The sequence below is a fragment of the Hyperoodon ampullatus genome (assembly GCF_949752795.1).
Source record: "Hyperoodon ampullatus genome assembly, chromosome: 20".
Classification (NCBI taxonomy): Eukaryota; Metazoa; Chordata; class Mammalia; order Artiodactyla; family Ziphiidae; genus Hyperoodon; species Hyperoodon ampullatus.
Window position 1 is genome coordinate 23371714 of NC_136933.1, and position 21063 is coordinate 23392776.

The 21063-nt window shown below is 40.3% G+C and overlaps 1 protein-coding gene across 1 annotated transcript in view; it reads right to left on the reverse strand.

Annotated features, from left to right (window-relative positions):
• Positions 1–20569, reverse strand: part of SNX25 (sorting nexin 25) — a gene marked incomplete at its 3' end in the record, with an annotated part of 86370 nt that extends 65801 nt beyond the window's left edge. The window contains 4 exon segments of the mRNA XM_079726850.1: positions 10214–10400; positions 11538–11710; positions 16222–16438; positions 20533–20569. Coding sequence (XP_079582976.1) covers positions 10214–10400; positions 11538–11710; positions 16222–16438; positions 20533–20554 — 599 coding nt within the window. The 5' untranslated portion in view covers positions 20555–20569.
• Positions 20570–21063: the final 494 nt, after the last annotated feature.

The window sequence follows — 21063 nt, forward strand, 5'->3', positions numbered from 1 at the left end:
AATAAAATGGAGAAAATACAAGAAACGTTTAACAAGGACCTAGAAGAACTAAAGAGCAAACAAACAATGATGAACAACACAATAAATGAAATTAAAACTTCTCTAAAAGGAATCAATGGCAGAGTAACTGAGGCAGAAGAACGGATAAGTGACCTGGAAGATAAAATAGTGGAAATAACTGCCACAGAGCAGAATAAAGAAAAAAGAATGAAAAGAATTGAGGACAGTCTCAGAGACCTCTGGAACAACATTAAATGCACCAACATTCAAATTACAAGGGTCCCAGAAGAAGAAGAGAAACAGAAAGGGACTGAGAAAATATTTGAAGAGATTATAATTGAAAACTTCTCTAATATGGGAAAGGAAATAGTCAACTCCAGGAAGCACAGAGAGTCCCATAAAGGATAAATCCAAGGAGAAACACGCCAAGACACATATTAATCAAGCTATCAAATATTAAATACAAAGAAAAAATACTGAAAGCAGCAAGGGAAAAGCAACAAATAACATACAAGGGAATCCCCATAAGGTTAACAGCTGATCTTTCAGCAGAAACTCTTTAAGCCAGAAGGGAGTGGCAGGACATATTTAAAGTGATGAAAGGGAAAAACCTACAACCAAGATTACTCTACCCAGCAAGGCTCTCATTCAGAATTGATGGAGAAATTAAAACCTTTACAGACAAGCAAAAGCTAAGAGAATTCAGCACCACCAAACCAGCTCTACGACAAATGCTTAAAGGAAGTTCTCTAAGTGGGAAACATGAGAAGAAAAGGACCTACAAAAACAAACCCAAAACAATTTAAAAATGGTAACAGGAACATACATATCGATAATTACCTTAAATGTAAATGGATTAAATGCTCCAACCAAAAAACATAGACTGGCTGAATGGATACAAAAACAAGACCCATATATATGCTGTCTACAAGAGACCCACTTCAGACCTAGGGACACATACAGACTGAAAGTGAGGGGATGGAAAAAGATATTCCATGAAAATGGAAATAAAAAGAAAGCTGGAGTAGCAATTCTCATATCAGACAAAATAGACTTTAAAATAAAGACTATTACCAGAGACAAAGAAGGACACTACATAATGATCAAGGGATCAATCCAAGAAGAAGATATAACAATTGTAAATATTTATGCACCCAACATAGGAGCACCTCAATACATAAGGCAAATGCTAGCAGCCATAAAAGGGGAAATCAACAGTAACACAATAATAGTAGGGGACTTTAACACCCCACTTTCACCAATGGACAGATCAACCAAAATGAAAATAAATAAGGAAACACAAGCTTTAAATGACACATTAAACAAGATGGACTTAATTGATATTTATAGGACATTCCATCCAAAAACAACAGAATACACTTTCTTCTCAAATGCTCATGGAACATTCTCCAGGATAGATCATATCCTGGGTCACAAATCAAGTCTTGGTAAATTTAAGAAAATTGAAATTGTATCAAGTATCTTTTCCGACCACAATGCTATGAGACTAGATATCAATTACAGGGAAAAAAATCCGTAAAAAATACAAATACATGGAGGTTAAACAACACACTACTCAATAACCAAGAGGTCACTGAAGAAATCAAAGAGGAAATCAAAAAATACCTAGAAACAAATGACAATGAAAACACAACGACCCAAAACCTGTGGGATGCAGCAAAAGCAGTTCAAAGAGGGAAGTTTACAGCAATACAATCCTACCTCAAGAAACAAGAAACATCTCAAATAAACAACCTAACCTTACACCTAAAGCAATTAAAGAAAGAACAAAAAACCCCAAAGTTAGCAGAAGGAAAGAAATCATAAACATCAGATCAGAAATAAATGAAAAAGAAATGAAGGAAACAATAGCAAAGATCAATAAAACTAAAAGTTCGTTCTTTGAGAAGATAAACAAAATTGATAAACCATTAGCCAGACTCATCCAGAAAATAAGAGAGCGGGCTTCCCTGGTGGCGCAGTGGTTGAGAGTCCGCCTGCCAATGCAGGGGACACAGGTTTGTGCCCTGGTCCGGGAGGATCCCACATGCCGCGGAGCGGCTGGGCCCATGAGCCATGGCTGCTGAGCCTGAGCGTCCGGAGCCTGTGCTCCGCAATGGGAGAGGCCACAGCAGTGAGAGGCCCGCGTACCACAAAAAAAAGAGAAAAAATAAGGGAGAAGACTCAAGTCAACAGAATTAGAAATGAAAAAGGTGAAGTAACAATTGACACTGCAGAAATACAAAGGATCATGAGAGATTAATACAAGCAACTATATGCCAATAAAATGGACAACCTGGAAGAAATGGACAAATTCTTAGAAAAGCAGAACCTTCTGAGACTGAACCAGGAAGAAATAGAAAATATAAATAGACCAATCACAAGCACTGAAATTGAAACTGTGACTAAAAATCTTCCAACAAACAAAAGTCCAGGACCAGATGGCTTCACAGGTGAATTCAATCAAACATTTACAGAAGAGCTAACACCTATCCTTCTCAAACTCTTCCAAAATATAGCAGAGGGAGGAACACTCCCAAACTCATTCTACAAGGCCACCATCACCCTGATACCAAAACCAGACAAAGATATCACAAAAAAAGAAAACTACAGGCCAATATCACTGATGAACATAGATGCAAAAATCCTCAACAAAATACTAGCAAACAGAATCCAACAGCACATTAAAAGGATCATACACCATGATCAAGTGGGGTTTATCCCAGGAATGCAAGGATTCTTCAATATACGCAAATCAATCAATGTGATACACCATACTAACAAACTGAAGGATAAAAACCATATGATCATCTCAACAGATGCAGAAAAAGCTTCTGACAAAATTCAACACCCATTTATGATAAAAACCCTGCAGAAAGTAGGCATAGAGGGAACTTTCCTCAACATAATAAAGGCCATATATATGACAAACCCACAGCCAACATTGTCCTCAATGGTGAAAAACTGAAACCATTTCCACTAAGATCAGGAACAAGACAAGGCTGCCCACTCTCACCACTATTATTCAACATAGTTTTCCAAGTTTTAGCCACAGCAATCAGAGAAGAAAAAGAAATGAAAGGAACCCAAATTGGAAAAGAAGAAGAAAAACTGTCACTGTTTGCAGATGACATGATACTATACAGAGAATCCAAAAGATGCTACCAGAAAACTATTAGAGCTCATCAATGAGTTTGGTAAACTAGCAGGATACAAAATTAATGCACAGAAATCTCTTGCATTCCTATACACTAATGATGAAAAATCTGAAAGAGAAATTAAGGACACTCCTATTTACCACTGCAAGAAAAAGAATAAAATACCTAGGAATAAACCTACCAGTGGAGACAGAAGACCTGTATGCAGAAAACTACAAGAAACTGATGAAAGAAATTAAAGATGATACAAACAGATGGAGAGATATACCATGTTCTTGGATTGGAAAAATCAACATTATGAAAACAACTATACTACCCAAAGCAACCTAAAGATTCAGTGTAATCCCTATCAAACTACCAATGGCATTTTTCACAAAACTAGAACAAAAAATTTCACAATTTGTATGGAAACACAAAAGACCCCGAATAGCTAAACCAATCCTGAGAGAGAAAAACGGAGTTGAGGGATCAGGCTTCCTGACTTCAGACTACACTACAAAGCAACAGTAATCAAGACAGTATGGTACTGGCATAAACAAAGAAATATAGATCAATGGAACAGGACAGAAAGCCCAGAGATAAACCCACGCACATGGTCACCTTATCTTTGATAAAGGAGGCAGGAATGTACAGTGGAGAAAAGACAGCCTCTTCAATAAGTGGTGCTGGGAAAACTGGACAGCTACATGTAAAAGAATGAAATTAGAACACTCCCTAACACCATACACCAAAATAAACTCAAAATGCATTAAAGACCTAAATGTAAGGCCAGACACTATAAAACCCTTACAGGAAAACATAGGCAGAACACTCTGTGACATAAATCACAGCAAGATCCTTTTTGACCCACCTCTTAGAGAAATGGAAATAAAAATAAAAATAAACAAATGGGACCTAATGAAACTTAAAATCTTTTGCACAGCAAAGGAAACCATAAACAAGACGAAAAGACAATCCTCAGAATGCGAGGAAATATTTGCAAACGAAGCAACTGACAAAGAATTAATCTCCAAAATATACAAGCAGCTCATGCAGCTCAATATCAAAAAAACAAACAACCCAATCCAAAAATGAGAAGACCTAAATCGACATTTCTCCAAAGAAGATATACAGATTGCCAACAAACCCATGAAGGGATGCTCAACATCATCAATCATTAGAGAAATGCAAGTCAAAACTACAATGAGGTATCAGCTCACGCTGGTCAGAATGGCCATCAACAAAAAATCTACAAACAGGGCTTCCCTGGGAGCGCAGTGGTTAAGAATCCGCCTGCCAACTGGGGACACAGGTTCGAGCCCTAGTCCGGGAAGATCCCACATGCCACGGCAGCAACAAAGCCCATATGCCACAACTACTGAGCCTACGCTCTAGAGCCCGTGAGCCACAACTCCTGAGCCCACATGCCACAACTACTGAAGCCCGCGCACCTAGGGCCCGTGCTCCAGAACAAAAGAAGCCACCGCAATGAGAAGCCCATGCACCGTAACGAAGAGTAGCCCCTGCTCACTGCAACCAGAGAAAAGCCCGCGTGCAGCAATGAAGACCCAACGCAGCCAGAAATAAATAAATTAATTAATTAATTAAATTTAATTTTTAAAAAAATATACAAATAATAAATGCTGGAGAGGGTGTGCAGAAAAGGGAACCCTCCTACACTGTTGGTAGGAATGTAAATTGATACAGTCACTATGGAGAACAGTATGGAGGTTCCTTAAAAAAACAAAAATAGAACTACCATATGACACAGCAATCCCACTACTGCACATATACCCTCAGAAAACCATAATTCAAAAAGACACATACACCCCAATGTTCATTGCTGCACTATTTACTATAGCCAGGTCATGGAAGCAACCTAAATGCCCATCGACAGACAAATGGATAAAGAAGACGTGGCACATATATACAATGGAATGTTACCCTGCCATAAAAAGAAACGAAATTGAGTTATTTGTAGTGAGGTGGATGGACCTAGAATCTGTCATACAGAGTGAAGTAAGTCAGAAAGAGCAAAACAAATACCATACGCTAACACATATATATGGAACCTAAAAAAAAAAAAAAGGTTCTGAAGAACCTAGGGGCAGGACAGGTATCAAGACGCAGATATAGAGAATGGACTTGAGGACATGGGGAGGGGGAAGGGTCAGCTGGGACGAAGTGAGAGAATGGCATGGACTTATATACACTACCAAATGTAAAATAGATAGCTAGTGGGAAGCAGCCGCATAGCACAGGGAGATCAGCTCGGTGCTTTGTGACCACCTAGAGGGGTGGGATAGGGAGGGTGGGAGGGAGACACAAGAGGGAGGGGAAATGGGGATATAAGTATACGTATAGCTGATTCACTTTGCTATACAGCACAAACTAACACAGCAATGTAAAACAATTATACTCCAATAAAGGTGTTAAAACAAACAAAAACCCCACTAACAGTATACCTGAAGGACATATTTCTAGCTTTATAGTCCTACTGTGAAAAGATCTCATGCTCGCTCAGAGAAAACAACTACTGCAGAATTACAAATAGCACCTTTAAGGGTTTGTTGTTGTTGTTTGTTTATTTTTAATGCACTCCAGCCTGGCAGAGCTGAATGACTATTTCCTTTAGAAAACATTCATCTAACTCCCAAATATGTATAAAATAAAAGTGAATGGTTTCACTTAGTCTAAATAAGATGCATTCCCTGGCTTATGCAGCCTACCCCAAAATTTTACTGAGAGCAATTTGAAGATAATGACCTAAAACCCTAATAAAGTCAGAGGGCAGAGGACTCTCACTGTACCAGAAAAAGAACAGAATAGTTGAAACTATGACTGAAGGAAGCAGCTCCATTCGTGCTATGTGGCTGATAGGCCTCATCAACGTGGGTTTTAGACAGAAGTCTGATAAAAAGCAATTCTGCCTGTCAGTACGAGTGAGCAGAACTGACCCTTAGAGGGCAATTTTTTTAAATCAGGTGAACAGTAAGTAGCCAAGTAACAAGATTATTTATGCAGCAGCACCTACTCTTTGAGCAAAAAGATCAATCTCTGCCATCACAGAGTTGTTCCTGGCAGCCTCTCTAGTGCAAGAAGCAGGGAGTAAAAATTAGTCCTCAGATCTGTGCCTCAGATACAATGAATAGGGACAACCACCCCAAGGACAAAAGATATACCAGTGCCACATGAAAGAGAACTACTTAAAATGTCACAATAAAGCAATGCCCAAGGAACTGCCTCGTGGTCACAGGTCCAGGAAAGATGCCCCAGGACAATGCGCTATTTACACAAGTATACAGAGAGCAACTCTGGATGTGTGTATCTATCATTGACAAAAATGCCTTTCACAGTATTTTCTCCTAAAGTTCTTTGCCAAGCTTGTTGAGGAAGACTATACATTCTTCAGGATTACGATCCCAGAGCTGATGTTGCCAGGCGCATTTGACTCTTTGAAGAAGTTCATGCCCCTCGTTACAAGAGAATTTTGCAGCCTGTCTAAAGGAAGTTATCAACATACTTCCCAAGATTTACATGAGGAACTGAAAGCTTATAAAGGGATGGAGGTCAGAAGAATAGGTCATCACATACACTTAATTAAATCTGAGAATGGATTCTTTGTGCTTCTAATAGACAAGGCACTTTAAGAGTTTGTCTAATCACCAAAGTACCTGCAAGTGTTCTCCCCATTGAAACCTAAAGTAAGGTGTTTCTAACAGTAGGGTGGAGGACACAAGAGAGAAGACAATATGTGGAAAAGGAATAATGCACTAAACGAACACCCCTTCCTGGTGTCTGTACTCCAAAACTCCCTGTTGGTGGCAGGTATTTAGAGTGAGGGGAGGTGGTGAGAGGAAGAGGTTAGGAACCTGCAACACTTTATTTTAGTCTCATTTATCAGCAGTCACTGATAGTACTGCTGAAGATGCTCAATGATCATTCAAAAGGCATTCTTCAAAGTGCAACAACCTAAATGTTCCACTAACTGATAAATGGATAAACAAAATGTGGTATATTCATATAGTGGAATGGTATTCAGCCAAAAAAATGGAGTACTGATATATACGGCAACATGGATGAACCTCGAAAACATTACGCTGAGTGAAAGAAGCCAGACACAAGAGGACACATATTGTATGATTCCATTTACATGAAATGTCCGGAATAGGCAAATCTACTGAGGCAGAAAGCACATGAGTGGTTCCCAAGGGCTGGGGGGAGGAGAAGAATGGGAAATGACTGCTAATGGGTATAAGGTTTCTTTTTAGGGTGATGAAACTAGTCTGGAATTAGTGGGTATGGTTGCACGGCCTTTGAATACACTAAAAACCACGGAACTGTCCACTTTAAAATTGTGAATTCTACGGTATGCGACTTATATCTCAATTTTTGAAAAAGCCATTCTTTAGTTCAGCTTTTCTACTGCCCCTTAAGTCTCCCAGCGCTCAACAGAGGGCCTGCTTCCTGGGACCCCCAGTGGGCTACCCTTCAGTGTGATCAAGAGGAAGTGATGTCAAAAAAGATTTAAGTGCTTATACTGTTTTTGTTCCATCACATATGAGGGGGAAAGGGAAAAATGATTATGCAGCACTTCTAGTGTAATCTTCTGCCACACAGTGAGGGCAATCCATAACGCTCCGACTGTGACAAAAGCAGGCTGTCCAATCATCCTGGGACAGTAGATACCATGCTTCTGTTTTTCTAAAAGGCAGTTCTTGCTGAGCTACTTCTTTACCTCCTCGATGACAAACTGCCAACACTAAGACAGTCATAGTATTTCAAATAGTCTGGAGACTTTTGCTAGTACATTTTAAAGAAGATAAACCATTAATTCTTACCAAGATCCACTCATAATAGAGGAACTGTGCTCAGATACAAAATGACAGATGGTGCTAGAGTACCAATAGCTGATCATTCAAAATAATTAGTTCTGATCAAAAAATGTCTTTTGGCGCCTTTTTGTTACACCATTAACTATGTCACCATGTGTGCAGTGCTGGAATCTTTTGTTTGGTTCAGAAAATAGAACACTCATGCTACAAGTCTGGAAGAAGAATGAATACTGATTCACTTAAGTATCTGCCACTACTGATTCTAGATTGTTATCTTAAACTTCCTTGGAGTTTTCAAATGGTCCATGTCTGACCTTATTGTGGAGAGACTGTATGGCAGAGGAAAATGCTCAGGAATTCAATACACCCACAATTTATCAACGTGAGGTATCACCTGCTCATAAACCGTCTTAGGAGGAAATTGTAACTCCACGGAGCGTGGTCATCACATTACCTCGGTCACACCACACACAGCACATCTGGGAACAATATTATAAAAGCACCAGGGAGAGGAATATTAGAGTATAAGTTTGAACAGCGTCTCTAGAACCAGAGCTTGGTGTGTGTGTGTTGTTGTGTTGAGAATTTTAAGGCGACGAGGAGGCAACAAGGGTGTCTGACATTGTGGGCTCTTTCACTTTCTGTGGAATGACACTTCAAAAGGAGTCAGAGGAAGCCACAGTAAGGATGATCTTTGAGCAGATGTGACCTGTAAGCCTCAGGTACCAAACCTGGAATACTGGCTCTTGGGTTCTCTGTCAGCTCAAGCGTCACAATTATGAAAAAGGAATTTCTAGATTCAGACATAAATAATCACAAATCTATAATAAATAAGTACCATAGAGCCTATTCAAGATTATGAATGGAAAGAGAAACATGATTAAAATCTTCAGAGACTATATCTCACAAGAATTAAATTACTTGTAAACAAAGTCATACAATCGAACCCATCATCATACATTTGTGGGACCTAGATTAAGATACAGCACAGTTTACGAGAACACAGAGGCATCCACAGTGTGTACTTCTTAGAGGGTGTATTATTCAGATTAGAAAATGTAGCAGCATAACTCACTTTAATGTTGACCCTGGTTCAGGGGCAAATGTGGCAAGTCCAAAGCCCTCAAACAGTGCAAAGACCCAATTTCAGCCAATATTTTACTTTTCCATCAGAGACTTACAAAAATTACCTATCAGAAGCAAAACTGACAGGCCAGAGTTTCCTTTCTTCCCATGAATGCTTATTTGGGGACACTAAAACAGAAGGGTAACTAGAGAAACAGAAGCCTAGAAAATCCACAAACTACACAATACTATATAATCATACTGTATATGTATAACCTGTATTTTAAAAATTAAAAATAAACACACACACTCGCCCCTAAAAATATCTCAAGTACCATAAAGGAGACTGAACTCCCCTATAAATTAGATTCCTGGGGTATATTTCAAATGTGTTTTCTGAAAACAATTAGTCAAGAACCCTTTATTCCCAAACCTGGGCCTCTGTATTTTCTAAGAAAAATGAAAATCAACACAAATGGTCTACACTGTAATTTTAAAAACACAGCATTGGGCTTCCCTGGTGGCGCAATGGTTAAGAATCCACCTGCCAACACAAGGGACATGGATTTGAGCCCTGGTCCGGGAAGATCCCACGTGCTGTGGAGCAACTAAGCCCGTGCGCCACAACTACTGAGCCTGCACTCTAGAGCCAGCGAGCCAGAACTACTGAGGCCTGTGTGCCACAACTACTGAAGCCCGCACACCTAGAGCCCGTGCTCCGCAACAAGAGAAGCCACCACTATAAGAAGCCCGCGCACCGCAACAAAGAGTAGCCCCTGCTCGCCTCAACTAGAGAAAGCCTGCGCGCAGCAACGAAGACCCAACGTGGCCAAAAATAAATAAATAAATAAAATTTAAAAAATTATCCTTTAAAAAAAACCCAAAAAAACAGTATTTCCTTCCACTGCTTTTCCAAGGTAAGCATCTGAGCAGCTACGCAGGTTCTAACAACTGAACAGCTTTCTATTATAACCTAATTATTTAAAAACATGATACTTTGAACGAATTCCACTGCCAAGGGAGAAGCTGTATAAATTTTGCTGTTACTGATTAGTAAGTTTTATGAACTTCCTTTATTTCTGCTTCCCTGACAACCACAATTCTTTTTCTTTTTACCTAACTAGGTAGAGGAGGATAATCAGTAGCACTGTCATGCTATAATTAAAGACCAAATACCTTAGTTGCTTCAGGAACTCAACATCAGAGTTGCTGTTAATAAGCTTGATGAACTCCTCATAGGAGGGAGCATAGGTGTAGGCTCTCTTGTGATGTTCATTCATCTGTTCTCTGTGCTCCAACTGGGCAAGCAACATCTGGTTAATGTAATCTGGATTACTAAGTAACTCCACTACTGGCTTTAAGACTGCGGGACAAAGAAGAGAGCACCACTTAAAAAGGGTATTCTCCTTTAAAGGAACTGCTTTCATGTTATATAATTGAAACTGCATCTGGGAAACATTTAAAAACTACCCACATGGGCCACAGACACACACACACACCCACACACACACCCACACACACAGCCACCCATCCCTCTGGGTTTGCTACTAGTTATGGCTACAACCAAGTGGTTGTTTTAACAAATGAGTTACATGTAAAAGAATAATGGAAGAAAGCCATTTGGAACCCAAGTTGTTAACAAAGCTATCAAAATTAAGTACATTCATTTTTTTCCTTTGATTTCTTTTATAAGGCTCAATATGTTTTGTCTGCCAAAAGATGAAAGTTAACATTCTCCCAACTGGTGAAACAGACCTCAGGGAGGAAGTTGTTTAAAAAAAGTCAATGACACTATGACAGATTCATCCTACTAACTTTAGGTTAAAAAGTTCCCCTTTTCTCTGTGGTTGGCTATATCAGCTAATGGGTACAGCTGGCTAATCCTGAGATAACAAATGAGATATTAAATCACTGCATATCAAACACAACATTATCTGTTTGAGATTCTGAGATAGGAAAAGTTTCTCTTAGATGATATTTTCTTCCATTTTTTCTTATCCTAGCTAAGCATTTCCTTGGATATACTTTTTTTCTAATAACCACATTATTTTGTGGTACAGTTCCTCTTTTATTTACTCTAAGTTACATATAGGCATTGTCAATGAATACTGAAGCAAAGGTATTTTAAGCAAATGCATACTAGAGTTTGAGTACAGATAGTCTTTCATAAAGCACATAACTGGTCTGGGTAACTCAAAATCTATCCCAAATGGATGCTACACTGTGGTGGGCATAAGGACTGGTTACCTATTATAAACAGCAGAGTGGACTATGTATTTGGTAATATGTTATATGAAACATCTGTTTATCACGTAGGGCCAAGCGATGCCTTCTTTGAGTGACATTTAAACCTGACCTTTTGAAAATACTTTAATTCCCATATGTCCCGCAGTATACAAGGTCGGCATAGGTGTCATATAAAGTGTTATCACATTCGTATGTAGCATGTTAGCTTGAACAAGTATCGCATTAGTAATATCAATTACTTATGAAAGTCTACCTTTTGCTGTGAGAATTTCTGCGAGCATTATGCGTAAGCTGAGAGACTGGACATCCTTTGAGGGGAGGAGACAAAACACCAGAACCCGAGAACACGTTTGTAGAAATCTTACTTCATCATCTGAGTTCCTCAAGAATGCATGCAACACAAAAGGCCTCGGCTGTTCTTCATTTCTGAAAAAAATAAATACATGAAGAGAGGGAAAGGGAAGGAAAGACGTTTCTGGAAACAGTTTGGTTATGTACCATTAGGTAAAAAAATATTTCAAATGTGGCTTCCCTGGTGGCGCAGTGATTGAGAGTCCGCCTGCCGATGCAGGGGACACGGGTTCCTGCCCCGGTCTGGGAAGATCCCACATGCCGTGGAGCGGCTGGGCCCGTGAGCCATGGCCGCTGAGCCTGCGCGTCCGGAGCCTGTGCTCCGCAACGGGAGAGGCCACAACAGTGAGAGGCCCGCATACCGCAAAAAAAAAAAAAAAAAAAAAAAAAAAAATTATTTCAAATGGGCAACGCAACAGTTTTAATAACTATGTCCACTCTTTGACTATATCAACAGTCAATAATTTTCTCAACCACAGACTAATCTGGAAAAATGCAAATGCATGGCCTTTCGGGATTTCCAACCTTAAGTAGCATCAGCCCTCATACACGACTCCCAAGTCACAGCAACAATCTAGAAAGGGGTGAGTAGCTCTTTAACTAGATTATTTTTAAGTCTCCTAGCTCTCTCCCTAAATGTGATCTATAGCTTCATTTCTCCAAAAAAAAAAAAAAAAATCTAACAAAGCATTAAACCAGCGTCACCAGCTCCTGGCAGCATCCTCCTGTCAGTGTGGATCTGCCACTTGTTTACTCCAACTACTAGTACTTACCTCTGGTTCTCATGCCGTGAGTGAGCAAAAGGACATTAGCCTTCAATACATTTCATATGTGCAGTGTTATTTAATCTTCCCACCCACATCTAGAAGTAGGTATCATCATCACCATTTTATAGATGAGAGTATTAAGGAATGATTACGTGAACAGTCCAAAGTCACAGAGGTGATAAATGGTAGAAATAACTCTCAAGTCCTGTTCTGTCTGACTCTCAAGTCCAGACTCTTTAACGCTACACCACAATCAGAGATTGTTAAAGTGAAAAGGAAATAAATTTCAGAGATACAGAAGAAATATATGTGAAAACAAGCACTATTTTGTGCCTTAAACAACATGCCTGTGCTTGACCAGTAAACAAAATGCACAGATTGTAAAAAGGAGGCTCTGAAATTAAAGATGCCATTGATGTAACAGCATAAAAAGAATCTTCTTTAGGTTTTCCTGACACATGCTGGGACAAGACAGATGGGGCAAAGGACGAGGAAGCAGAGGCAAACATTAAGTGTGATCCGGATGGGCTTAAAGCAGCCAACAGAACGTCAGCTGGGAAATAAATACAGGCCGACCGGAAAACTGCCTCACACAGTTGCCTAACAGTCAACCAGAGGATGTGTTGCTTTTATTAATGCAATTTATTATTCTCTTGCCTGATAGTGGCCAACTCAATTGGGTGCCTCCTGGCTGCCACAGTCATTTTGCAGCCCGTGGAAGCGTGTACACCAGCGGTGATTTCCAGGGCGAGGACACTGTTTACCTGGGGCAGGCAAGTGCCGAGATAACCATCGAACCTAGCTTTCTGCCAGTCTCACTGTGTGATTTGTAGAAGGTGATGCACAGTCAGATATTAGGCCCCCAGCATTCACCTCCAGGGCACGATCATCTATATGCAAAACACCAGTGACCTACTGGCACTTTTTCAAATATCCATAATGTCAGAGAACAATGGTAGATTTTTTTTTTCCTTTAATAAGAATCATCAACTAGAAGCTTCTAGGCATAGCCTAAGTGTACCCTTGGCACGAGAAAACTGGAATTCCACAGGAAAGGAGCTTCTAAAATGGAATCAATTCTCTGTTTCTATTATTCTGATGCTTACTCATCACAATATCTTTATAGTATCCACAAAAGCAGTAATTTCAGAAGCTGGTAAATAAATGTCTCAGTGAAAAATATATTCTCATGTTGAAATCAGATAATCATAAAAACACTAAATTTCTCTAACCACTTGCTTCTCTCCCAAACCTAAATTCATCAGTCTTCTAACTGGAATAAAACAATGATCTGAAATACTGTCCTGTAGGGACTTCCCTGGTGGTCCAGTGGTTAAGACTCCACACTTCCAGTGCAGGGGGGCGCAGGTTCCATCCCTGGTTGGGGGGCTAAGATCCCACATGCCGAGCAGCGTGGCCAAAAACTAATAATAATAATAAAATACTGTCCTCTACTGAACCATAATTTAAATACTTTAAAATGAGCTTCCACTGACTGAATTCAAACAAATCTTTGACAGTATCCACCAGGCATATACCACAGCAAATTAGATTCTGAACACTCGGAAGTAGAAGCTAAGCTTTTGAGACTCCATGGAGGTAACCCAAGAGTCCTATTTCTCTGCTTTCCTTATAAGTTCACATACCCCCTTATTGGAAGTTACTTTCTCTAAAAACAATGGTTTCCAAAGGGTGGTCTATAGGCTCCTGTGTGTCCCCAAGACACTTTCAGGGGATCTGTGAGGTCAAAACCATATTCATAGTAACACAAAACTTCCATATGTCTTTTTCATTCTCACAAGTTGTAGTGGAGTTTTCCAGAGGCTACCTGATGTGTGGTGACATCATCACTCTGATGGTAAGTGGAAAATGTACTGTGTATTCCTACACTTAAAAAATATCTTAGTTTAGGGCTTCCCTGGTGGCGCAGTGGTTGAGAGTCCGCCTGCCGACGCAGGGGACACGGGTTCATGCCCCGGTCCGGGAAGATCCCACATGCCGCGGAGCGGCTGGGCCCGTGATCCATGGCCGCTGAGCCTGTGCGTCTGGAGCCTGTGCTCTGCAGCGGGAGAGGCTACAACAGTGAGAGGCCCACGTACCGCAAAAAAAAAAAAAAAGTCTTTGTTTAATATCTAATATGGTAAATATTGACAGGATGAGTGGTGAGCTGGTAAATGTTCAACAACTGGCTCTCCAAGGGGGAAAAAAAGCTCCGATTTGTAGCATTTGCCGATTTCAAGGTGTAATACCCATGCCATGGCCAATTACAAACCGACAAGGTGGTCATCACTGACCTCAGAATTGAGAGATGTGCACTGTCCGCTCCCACACCCAGCAAAGTCGGCCCTGGGACAGCACAGCTCTAACCGCTTAAACAGAAGCTCTTTCAGGTCCTTGATAACTTTTAAGAGTGTAGAGGGATTCTGAGACCACGAAATCTGAAAACCGTAGCTCTACAGTAATTTTTTCAAACCATGGGTTGTGACCCACAAGGAACAAAATAAAATTTAGTCTCAAATGCCATTTTTTTTAATGGTAAAGAACAAAAAATATCAAAGTTTTCACAGGTACTGAGCATTATTTGATGAAACTGCATCACAATATAAAATGTATTCCTGGTTTTATTTTTAAAGTTTGCAAAAAAACACTGGGGGCAGCAAGCTGGAAAAGAATAGGCATATGGCGGCCCTGTGGATTCTGGCCCCATGAACCTGAGCTGGGTGGACACGGGGAGAGAGGACGACTCGTGGGAAGAGGCGGCACAGCCAAGGACAGAGGGCTGCTGCTGCACGACCGACCGCCCTTGGCAGCCAGGCCCCAGAGCAACCTCACAGGCAGGACAGGGAGTGCTTTCTGACAGAGCCACAAGGCAGGGCTTCTTAGAAGAATGTGAGTTGCCACTTGCCCCACGAGGATGCCTCTGCTAACTCATCCCCTTACGCATTTTGCAAATACTTTCTTTCGTCCCCGACAGCAGAGGCAGAGCAGTATCAATGCGAAGAGGCCACAGGAGCTGGAGGGAGCCCGCTGCTACTCCAACTGAGCCCAGATCCAAACAGGCAGGCTACTTATTGCAGTAAGACTGCTTTTTATGTCCCAGTTAGAGGTGCTATGAGTCACCATGCTGTCACTCACACAAGAGTAAGACAAACACTTAAGATCAGCAAACCTAAGAGAGTAAGAATTTGTTATGAGCACAGAAAGGCCTTGTTGAAGTCTTCTTCCATAGGCAGAGTCACCTCACAGGCACAAACCTTTCCCGTGTAACAGAACAAAAGGCTAACAAGCCTAAATATTAGCAATTTTCACGTTGGAAGAGCTTCTCTAATTACAGCCCACATGCTCCAACACTGAGTTCCTTTTAAAAATCAATTTTCAGGATATTGTAATGCAACAGAGCTCTTAACACAGGACTCACACACACACAAAAATAAACTTCATTTAAACTTTCCTGAAAACTGAAAACTCACTGACACTCTTCAGAGTGTAAAGCACTATATTTAAATGTTCTGTTTCTAGGTACCCTTATCTAAATAAATTCATGATAGTGCTGCTGGCTCCATAAAATTCATTTCACTGTTTCAGTTATTTACAAAATCAAACAAGTCTAAAAAGTGATTTTCTATTAAAAAATTTTTTAAGTCTACTCTATCAGAACATTATAATTATCCCCCCCAATATGTCTACATTTCCAGCCAAGTGCCAGCAAGAGGCTGAATATGCCAGAGTTTTGTCTTGACTTCAACCACTTTCTCAATAAGGAAAATATTTTACTGTGAATAAAGGTGAAGGGGAGGTTGTTCCCATTATAACAGTTACCTGGCGTTAGCTGCCTTCAGGTCACAGAAGTGAGTGAGTAAAGCTCTCACGACATCATTGCAGACAACTCTGACCACGTCCACGTGGCTCAGCCTGTGGCGCAGCTGTCTGGCAACTTCCCAGAAGTCCTCGGAAAGCAGGTGGTAGAGCTGCCCCTCGTCTCTGCTGAGGCTTCCATACCAGGACAGGATGTAGTCTCTGTAACTGTAGTCAAACACTACCAGGAAGATACAGAGCAACGCGTCAAACTTGGGTGAATGAAAGCAGCAGACACCGAGACGGCTTTTCTACTGGAAGCTGGCCATCTGCTATTTAGTAGTCACTGTTTAAAATACGTGGACCTTTTTTTTTTTTTTTTGATGTGGACCATTTTTTTTTTAAGTCTTTATTGAATTTGTTACAATATTGCTTCTGTTTTATGTTTTGGTTTTTTGGCCAAGAGGCATGTGGGATCTTAGCTCTCCGACCAGGGATCAAACCCACACCCCCTGCACTGGAAGGCAAAGTCTTAACCGCTGGACCGCCAGGGAAGTCCCTCACTGTTTAAAATTTAAAGAGAGTAGAAAGCAAAACAAGGGAAGAAATACTCTTTCTTGAAGCCTTTCAAAATGAGAGATTCTCATGTAACTAGAATTTTGGGGGTGTGGTGACCATAGGTACTGGATTTTCTCAGATAGCCCAATCTTTAAATATTCTATCTTGGTACCAAACTCTCTGATTTTTCTTTTTTTAATTTTAAGTTGCTCTAGACAGTACAAATAGGACCAATGGGTGGAAATCACAGGAAAGTTGTTTTTTTCTGTTCAACATAAGGAAGAACTGAATAAAAACATTAAAGCTATTCAAGAGGCTGCCATATTAGGTGACGAATGTTCCATCATAAGAAATTTTTAAACAAGCTGAGTATCTAATGGACAAGGATGACATGGAAAAGTGACTTCCTGAGATGGCAGGCTGGATTACATGAGCTCCAGGCTTTTATATCCTTTTACCCTCCTTCTGGGAACCCCAATGCCAAGCAACAAGAGCATGATGACACACACCTTGCCAATAAAACACTGCTCATTTGTTCATGCGCAATTCTTTCTCTCGTACTCTTGTATCAAACAAAGTTTTCATGCCAAAGAATTTTTAGCTAGTAGCAAATAAATCTGCAAACCAAAACGTTTGGAAAAATAGAAGCATTTTTCCTTTCATTAAAATTTAATTTCAAATTAAAGCAGGAAATTAAGAGCAATTATAAGAGACTTAATCTCTGAAAATAAGATCTTTTCGGCATGCTAAAAGATTTATGTGAAGGACATATTCACCTACATAATGTCTCACTACGTTTGTTAACCACACTGCATACTCTAATTATTACACACCTAAAATACTCCTCTGATAATAGGTTTTGGTGAAAAATGGATAAAAATAAATACTGACAAAAATCTGTACTCAGTAATAGAGATATGTGTTAGCCACAGGCATATCTTCCATCAATAGCTCATCAGCACCCCTCTTCAAACTAAGTATCATAAAAACATAACAAATACAAAAAGTAAAACAAAGCCATGATTCTACGTATGTATTACCTAACTACATACACTCACTTACACAAGTACACATATGAACAAAATGTTTTTAAATATACCTTTCAGGTCAATTCAAGGAGACAAATTCGTGATCATAAAATCATTTTACGGCCTTCATTAAGAAATAAGCATAGGGCTTCCCTGGTGGCGCAGTGGTTGAGAGTCCGCCTGCCGATGCAGGGGACACGGGTTCGTGCCCCGGTCCGGGAAGATCCCACATGCCGCGGAGCGGCTGGGCCCGTGAGCCATGGCTGCTGGGCCTGCGCGTCCGGAGTCTGTGCTCCGCAACGGGAGAGGCCACAACAATGAGAGGCCCACGTACCACCAAAAAAAAAAAAAAAAAAAAAAGAAATAAGCATAAATAATGTAACAAACCACAGTGAGAAGTGAAAGAACACTTATTCTCACTGCCAAGCAAAGAGATTTTCTTCTAAAGGCATAACAGCCAACAAAAATTCAGATGCTATTATCACTCAAATACATCTAATTTCTAGGACGGCTCTCAAAGAAATAAGCAGGTAAGAGGGAATCACTGAAGATTAGAGAGAATGGAATAACATGATTAGAACTTCAGCTTGGGCTTCCCCGGTGGCACAGTGGTTGAGAGTCCACCTGCCGATGCAGGGGACATGGGTTCATGCCCTGGTCTGGGAGGATCCCACAGGCCGTGGAGCGGCTGGGCCCGTGAGCCATGGCCGCTCAGCCTGCGCATCCGGAGCCTGTGCTCCACAACGGGAGAGAGGCCACGACAGTGAGAGGCCCATGTACCGAGAAAAAAAAAAAAAAAAAAAAAGAACTTCAGCTTTAGTTAGATTAATCTGAAAAGAGGATTTAGGGTAACATTAATCTGAAAAGAGGATTTAGGGTAACAAAGTAGAGAATTACTAGAGGTGAAGAGACCAGTTAAAAAGCTACCATTTAGTCTAGAAAATGTGATGCTAGGTAAGTCTCTATCTATAAATGTTCAGAACAAGGAATGACTCAACCTAAGTAAATACTATGAGAGAGAAGCTCCAAGAGAGCCATTTTCCATCTCTGCCTTCTCCCCAGGATAACTCAGGGTGCAATCTTCCATGCCCAGGAGGTAGAGCCCCGCAGGTTGTAAACGTCCATGACCTGAGTCTCTCGGCACAAAGAAACAGTCCTCATTCCACCAGGAACTGCCCCAACGATAATGATAAGAACAACAATTTCATTGATCATACAGATGGCCCTTTACGGTGTACAAAGTTTTCAAAAATGCAATTAATAATTACTCTCTGTGTGCAGAAGGAAAGTCATCTTCTGGGAAGATTTTGAGGTTATTAGGTTATGTCACTGGTTGATCTATTCATTCATTCAACAAAAACGGACAGATATTTCATACCACTAGGTAAAGAGTCATGAATGAGGGACTTCCCTGGTGGCGCAGTGGTTGAATCCACCTGCCAATGCAGGGGACACGGGTTTGAGCCCTGGTCCGGGAAGATCCCACATGCGCGGAGCAACTAAGCCCGTGCACCACAACTACTGAGCCTGCGCTCTACAGCCCGCGAGCCACAACTACTGAGCCCACGTGTGACAACTACTGAGCCCGTGTGCCTAGAGCCCGTGCTTCACAACAAGAGGAGCCACGGCAGTGAGAAGCCCGCACACCGTAACGAAGAGTAGCCCCCACTCGCCGCAACTACAGAAAGCCCACGTGCAGCTACGAAGACCCAATGCAGCAATAGATCTAGTGAGATTTAATAGTAAGTCAAAAAGATTTTTTAAAGTCTATCTTCCGTCAGTTTTCTAGGAAATGTAACTTCAGGAGAAAACCTTTTAAGGGTGTCTGGTATAGCTGCCAGTTCTCTCCTAACTTCATATTTAACACCATGTATTTTCATCTGAAAAACCTCAGACATTTTTTTCTGTACATATATGAAATTATCAGTTTTTAGAAATTTAATTTTTAAAATATCTTTTTTTTTTTTTTTTTGCGGTACACGGGCCTCTCACTGCTGTGGCCTCTCCTGTTGCGGAGCACAGGCTCCGGACGCGCAGGCTCAGCGGCCATGGCTCACAGGCCCAGCCGCTCCGCAGCATGTGGGATCTTCCCGGACTGGGGCACGAACCCGTGTCCCCTGCATCGGCAGGCGGACTCTCAACCACTGTGCCACCAGGGAAGCCCCTAAAATATCTTTTTAAACTTTAATTTGATCAAAATATATTATTCTCTTTTAAACTTTAATATCTGTAATTACACTTACTTGTCCCCACTTCTAGACATATAATACTGGGCCGCCACAATACCCTTTCCAATCATCCTTAATGCAAGTTTCACGTGAATGTCCTTCATTCTTTTATAAGGTTGACTGATATCCCTTAATTTGGTTAACTGGTTTGTCCATGAGCAAGCCTGAGTGTATTTATCCCCATCACACCTTCTCTAGGTTATATCTAAAAGAAACAAAGTTTCCTGATACCTATTTTAGGTAACACAGAGCAGATCCTTGCTTCCTATCCTGGAACTAGCTCCACTTAGCTGGCTAGTTTCATGAGACCTGCAAATTCCTACTTAATCAATGTTTAGATCCCATCCATTTAACTAAAACATGGATGTATTTATTAAGTCTTCAAGTAAAAATTCATGAAGAAAAAATTCAAATGTAACATGTAGACAAGGATTGATAAATTCGCTAGGAATTATTATTTTCCTTTTAGAACATAATGAATTGCTTCCCATGGTAATTATATATCCTAATTTAATCCTTACCTTCTTTCAGAGCTTTGTCCATGTTATGAGAAATGACTACCCTTCTAGACTGAACTGACTCGTGTGAGTTTCCATACACAGGACTCTGAAATGGAAGAAGAAGAAGAAAAGATGCATATTACTGAATGAATAAATCATACATAAAAATAAAACCAAAGGTATGAAAAACCATTTAAACAGGGATTAAAATATTGCTTAACAGATTATAAAGTTCTTCTGGAAAAGTGAATAAATGCTTAAAGTTAAGAAATTTTTGAAAAAGAAGAATTAAGGAAGGATTTTCCCTACCAGATATCAAAACAGTATGATATCAGTGTAGGAATAAACAAATCAACAGAATGGTAGAAAGTACAAAAACACCTATATAGAGATACATATATATATATATATATGAGAATTAAGAACATAATGAGAAAGAATTTGAAATCTGTGAGGAAAACAGACTATTCAGTAAGTGGTGTTGGGACAATCTGATATTCATGTGGTAAAAAAGATTAGAGTCTTATCCCACACTTCATATATAAATAACTC